Source organism: Entelurus aequoreus, linkage group LG12, assembly GCF_033978785.1.
Source record: "Entelurus aequoreus isolate RoL-2023_Sb linkage group LG12, RoL_Eaeq_v1.1, whole genome shotgun sequence".
Classification (NCBI taxonomy): Eukaryota; Metazoa; Chordata; class Actinopteri; order Syngnathiformes; family Syngnathidae; genus Entelurus; species Entelurus aequoreus.
Window position 1 is genome coordinate 55,874,550 of NC_084742.1, and position 6,000 is coordinate 55,880,549.

General features: G+C 38.2%; 1 protein-coding gene across 1 annotated transcript in view; it reads right to left on the reverse strand.

Moving 5' to 3' along the window:
• The window catches only part of LOC133661299 (neuron navigator 3-like), a 132,447-nt gene that overhangs the window by 86,568 nt on the left and 39,879 nt on the right, over nt 1-6,000 (reverse strand). Inside the window, exons 9-10 of the mRNA XM_062064430.1 lie at nt 2,734-2,885; nt 114-308 (exon numbers count right to left, since the gene is read on the reverse strand). Coding sequence (XP_061920414.1) covers nt 114-308; nt 2,734-2,885 — 347 coding nt within the window. The remainder of the gene's footprint in view (nt 1-113; nt 309-2,733; nt 2,886-6,000) is intronic.

A 6,000-nucleotide genomic window follows, 5' to 3' on the forward strand; every position in this document is an offset into this window, starting at 1 on the left:
GTTAACTAAGCCATTTGGCTGCATTTTGGGACTTGCAGGTAGAAAAGCCAAATGGCTACCCTTTGGCTGTTGTAGTGTTGAAAAGCCGACTTAATGTGTGTGTGTGTACACACCTTCATCCGTGCTGTCTCTAAAAGAGTTGGAGCGACTGATGGCCCGCGGGCGGTCCTCCAGGGAGGTGGCGCTGCCCCCCAGGGGGTGGCCCTCCCCGTAGAGGTCAAAGGAGTCGTGGGCGGGAATGCTGTTGGAGCGACTCATGTTGCTGCTGCCAGGCGGGAGGTTGTAGTGGAGGATGTTGGTGGGGCTGACTGCAGGAAGTCAAGCACACAATTACTAACATTTCTATTTGGACTCTCACAATGTTAAACCCATAGTGGATGTCAGGGAGCTTCATGGGCGTTTATTAAATGTATTAAAAGCATAGTGGATGTCAGGGAGCTTCATGGGCGTTTATTAAATGTATTAAAAGCATTGTGGATGTCAGGGAGCTTCATGGGCGTTTATTAAATGTGGATCCAATGCAGCTTTTCATAGTAGGAGGGCTGCAGCTATCATTTATTGTAGTAGATTAGTTTGTTGGATTCATGGAGTAATCTGATAAAACACACTCTATAGCCTTATTGCATATTTTAGGGAAAATAGTTGAAATATTTTTTTACTTGCCATAATCCACATTACCTTTTATTTGCCATCTTTGACCCTCCATTTTCCTCCTTTACCTTTTATTGACCTTATTTTACTTTCTATTTAACTTATTTGACCATCTATTACCTTCTATTTTCCTTTTTTAACTTTTATGTACCTTCTTGTACTCTTGCACATCTGTTTACCTTCTTGTACCTTCCATTCAACTTATTTCACCTTTCATTTACCTTATATTTGATTTATATGACCTTTTCTTTTTCTTTTCTTACTCTCTATTTAATATATTTGACTATTTTATCCCTTGTTTTACCTTCTACTTAACTTATTTGACCTTTTATTTACCTTCTTGTACAATTTTTACCTTTAATTTACCTTCTTTTTAACTTAATTGATCATCTTTTACCTTGTTTTACCTTCTATATTCCATTTTACTTTTTATTTACCTTCTTTTACACTTCTTTTACCTTTTATTAGGGACCGAGTCCCTTTGGGACTGAAGACCCTATTGAATTTGTAGGGTTTTGTTATTATACCGCCGCTTCTTTGAGCTGTAATTTGACTCCTTAACATGCTTCAAAACTCACCAAATTGGACACACACATCAGGACTGGCGAAAATTGCGATCTAATCAAAAAACCAAACCCTAAAACTCAAAGTTGCGCTCTAGAGCCCCTTAGGAAGAAAACACAGACAAAACTGCCTCTAACTTCCAGTAGGAATGTCATAGAGACATGAAACAAAAACCTCTATGTAGGTCTCACTTAGACCTACATTTCAAATACTGACAACTCCCAGCAAAAACAGGAAGTTTGCAATTCCCCCTTCAAAACAAAAGTTGAGTAAAAAGAGTCACCTTTTTTCAAACATTATCTCCTCTTAGCACGTTTGTTGTGTCGGCTTCAAATTAGCGCAGGAGAGAGATTGAACGCTTCTGATTAAAAGTTGATGAAAGAGTTTTAATTACTGCTCCGGTTTGGATTTTATGACCCTTTAAAGAACCGCTGCGCTGATGCTGCTGCCGTCTCAAGATGGCCGCGTAAAAGCAGGAAGCACCAGCGTGAACACACAATGCAGAGAAGGTAGGCACTGTGCGGGTAAAGATATATTAACTGGGTGAAAGAAGGAAGCACCAGTTTGACTCCAGGATACAGAGAAGGTAGGTAATGTGCAGGTAAAGATATGTTGACTGGGTGAAAGAAGGACGCACCAGTTTGACTCCAGGTTACAGAGAAGGTAGGTAATGTGCAGGTAAATATATGTTGACTGGGTGAAAGAAGGACGCACCAGTTTGACCCCAGGATGCAAAAAAGCTAGGTAATTTGCAGGTAAATATATGTTGACTGGGTGATGGCAGGAAGCACTAGCGTGACCCAAGGATGCAGAGCAAGTAGGTAATGTGCGGGTGAAGATATGTTGAATGGGTAAAGGCAGGAAGCACCAGCGTGACCCCACTATGCAGAGAAGGTAGGTAATGTGCGGGTGAAGCTATGTTGAAAGGGTGAAAGAAGGAAGCGCAGGTGTGGTCGAGGCAATGCAGACAAGGCAGGTAATGTGCAGGTGAAGATATGTTGAATGGGTAAAGGCAGGAAGCACCAGCGTGACCCCACTATGCAGAGAAGGTAGGTAATGTGCGGGTGAAAATAGGTTGAATGGGTAAAGGCAGGAAGCACCAGCGTGACCTTACTATGCAGAGAAGGTAGGTAATGTGCAGGTAAAGATATGTTGTATGGGTGAAAGAAAGAAGCACCAGTGTGACCCCAGGATGCAGGGAAGGTAGGTAATGTGCAGGTAAAGATATGTTGAATGGGTAAAGCGGTCCCGTCCATCGCTGCTTGCAGCTTTAATTTAACTTCTATTTTAAAGTATTTGACTATGTTATGCTTTATTTTACATTCTACTTAACTTATCCAACAATGTGTTGGTGACAATATAGTCATCAGAAATAGTTTCCTGTGCAACTTGTGTAACGAGGTTATGACATACAGTATCTATAATTATTGAAGTGGCCCTCAGTGAGAAGAGGAGTGTGACACCCCCGTGAATGTGCCAATGCTTCATAGGACTTGATGGAAAAGTGCTGGGACTCACGCAGGTTGGAGTAGTGGTATTTCCCAGCGGTGGTGCAGGAGGTCCCGGGCGGGGACATGGGGCTGCCCGTGTCCTGAAGGCCCCCTGTGGAGTGGGACCTGAGCCACTCCATTCCGTCTTCGTGGGACGCCTGGCGAGACGAGGGAGGGTACCTGAAACCCAGAGAGACCACGCTCAGGTGTGGCACGTAGGAAGCGAGTGCAAAGACGCCAAAGGAGGAGGAGCAAGAGATGCTGTGGAAGCACAACTGCACCATGCTGTGGAAGCACAAGTCCACCATGCTGTGGAAGCACAACACCACCATGATGTGGAAGCACCACTGCACCATGCTGTGGAAGCACAAGTGCACCATGCTGTGGAAGCACAAGTGCACCATGCTGTGGAAGCACAAGTGCACCATGCTGTGGAAGCACAAGTGCACCATGCTGTGGAAGCACACGTCCACCATGCTGTGGAAGCACTGAATGCCACGCTGCTTGTTACCGTCCACATCGGGGGTGTCCAAAGTGCGGCCCGCAGCATATTCACACAACTATAGTTTCATCTAAAACGTCCGTGACAAAGCAGTGCGTGTAGTTGTTGTGGTCACTAGGTGTCGCCAAAATCAATTACCACTCCAACTTCAACTTAAAGACATTCCAAACAGTTAATAATGACTAGGATTTGCAATTTCCGGTCGGAATTGAGTGTGAATGCCCTCTGTGCGCTCGCCGCCCAACCACCAATACGCGTGAGTGGAACTGAAATGTCCGGGGTGAGTGGAGCGTGGAATGCTTGGACATTCACACAATAATAATAATAGATGATTTTTGGAGTAGAATCTTATATATGTGAATGCTTGGACATTCACACAATAATAATAATACAAAATAATGTATTATTGTTCATATTATTGTTGTGTGAATGTCCAAGCATTCACATATATATGATTCTACTACAAAAATAATCTATTATTATTATTATTATTACTGTGTGAATGTCCAAGCATTCACACATATAAGATTATACTCCAAAAATCATACACTATTATTACATATTAAATATATTATATATTATTATTATTATTATATCCTTCACACAATAATAATAATCTTATATGAGTGAATGCTTGAACATTCACACAATAATAATAATAACAAAATAATTTATTATTATTATTGTGTGAATGTTCAAGCATTCGCACATTTAAGATTCTACTCCAAAAATCATATATTATTATTACATAATTATATATATTATATATTATTATTAATATTATTATTATTATTATATCCTTCACACAATATTCATAATCTTATGAACAACTTATTAACAAAATAATGTATTATTATTATTGTTGTTGTGTTAATGTCCAAGAATTCACACATATAAGATTCGACTCCAAAAATAATTTATCATTATTATTATCATTTTGTGAATGTAATAATAATAATAATAATAATTCACACAATGATAATAATACAAATAATACATTATTTTTGGAGTATAATCTTAACATGTGGGAATGCTTGGACATTCACACAATAAAAAAAAAAAAAAAAAAAAAAAAAAAAAAAAAAATTATACTAATAATAAATGATGATTTTTGGAGTAGAATCTTATATGTGTGAATGCTTGGACAGTCACACAATAATAATAATAATTATAATAATAATAATAATAGATTATTTTTGGAGTGGGATCTTATATGTGTGAATGCTTGGACATTCACACAATAATAAAAGATAATAATAATAATTATACTAATAATAAATGATGATTTTTGGAGTAGAATCTTATATGTGTGAATGCTTGGACATTCACACAATAATAATAATAATAATAATAATATATGATTTTTGGAGTGGAATCTTATATGTGTGAATGCTTGGACATTCACACAATAATAATAATAATAATAATAATAATAATAATAATAATAATAATAATAGATGATTTGTGGAGTACAATCTTATATGTGTGAATGCTTGGACATTCATACAATAATAATAATAATAATAATAATAATAATAATAATAATAATAATAATAATAGTAAGAGATGATTTTTGGAGTAGAATCTTTAATGTGTGAATGCTTGGACATTCACATATACAAAAAACAGGCAGCTCAGCTGCATGACCGAAAAATAAAATAAGAGTATGGTTTTTCCATTCCTTTGACAGTAATATACTGTAAAGAAACACCGCAAATTTTACGGTAAAATTCTTTTTTTTACAATAAGATCTCAATAATTTTTTTTTTTACAGCACACGTTAAAATATAATAATCCTACTGTACATGTACTTTTATATTCATATAGTTGGTATCGTGAATAACTAATAATGTCACCCATAACACCAAACTGACACACAAAGTTATGTGTAATGTAATAAGTCATCATGTAATTTCTCTTTTTAACCTTTATTTACACAATAACAAAATATCAAAATGGCCGACGCATGCTTGGAATTTTTTAGTTTGTGGCCCTTATTGGGCAGAAATGTGGACACCCCTAATCTAAATCATGTTGAATCTGTCTTTCTCGGGCAACCGTTATCGACCAGGCCAAGATATGTTCTTTGTCCTAAGTCATTTGCATGCCAATGGAGTGAAATTGGATCATTTTCACACCAATCACCGCTCTGTGGGGAGTATTGTTCCACAGATTGTTGCTTCATGCAGGAACAACACACCCGTGCAATCAAGCGTGAGATGAGACTCCATGCAGGTGCATAACCTCTCTAGGTGGTAGGGATGGGTACTTTTCACATTTGAACCCATACATGCCAGATACCAGGGGCCGTACTTATCAAGCTTCTTAGAGTGCCATTTTACACTTAAGTCCTGAGAATTTGCGAAATTTAGTCCTACTCTCAAACTTAAGAATAAAAGCTTTTTATCAACGTTCTTAAGTCTAAGAATCACTCCTACTCTCCACGATATTTAAGAGACCTTCAGAGGTGTCTTAAGCGGTTAGGAGTTGCCAGCAGGGGATGACACTGAGGCGAGAGAGACGTGCGCGAACGTGATGACGAGCAGCTGATCAAACGGTATCGTTTAGACAGAGCGGATATTATTTTTGTCACAGATTTAATACTTTTCGATTCCTTGTTGATTTCTGCATGTGTCTGCAGTGGGCTAGTATATATAGAGCCACCCACACCAGTTTCAAATTAGTTGCCTAATTAATGAATTGGAAAGAAAATGTTATGACAGTAGCGTATGTGTGTGGCCGTGAGGTGAGTGATGTCAGTGAGTGTGTGGGCGAGAGAAGAGAGGGAGCGGT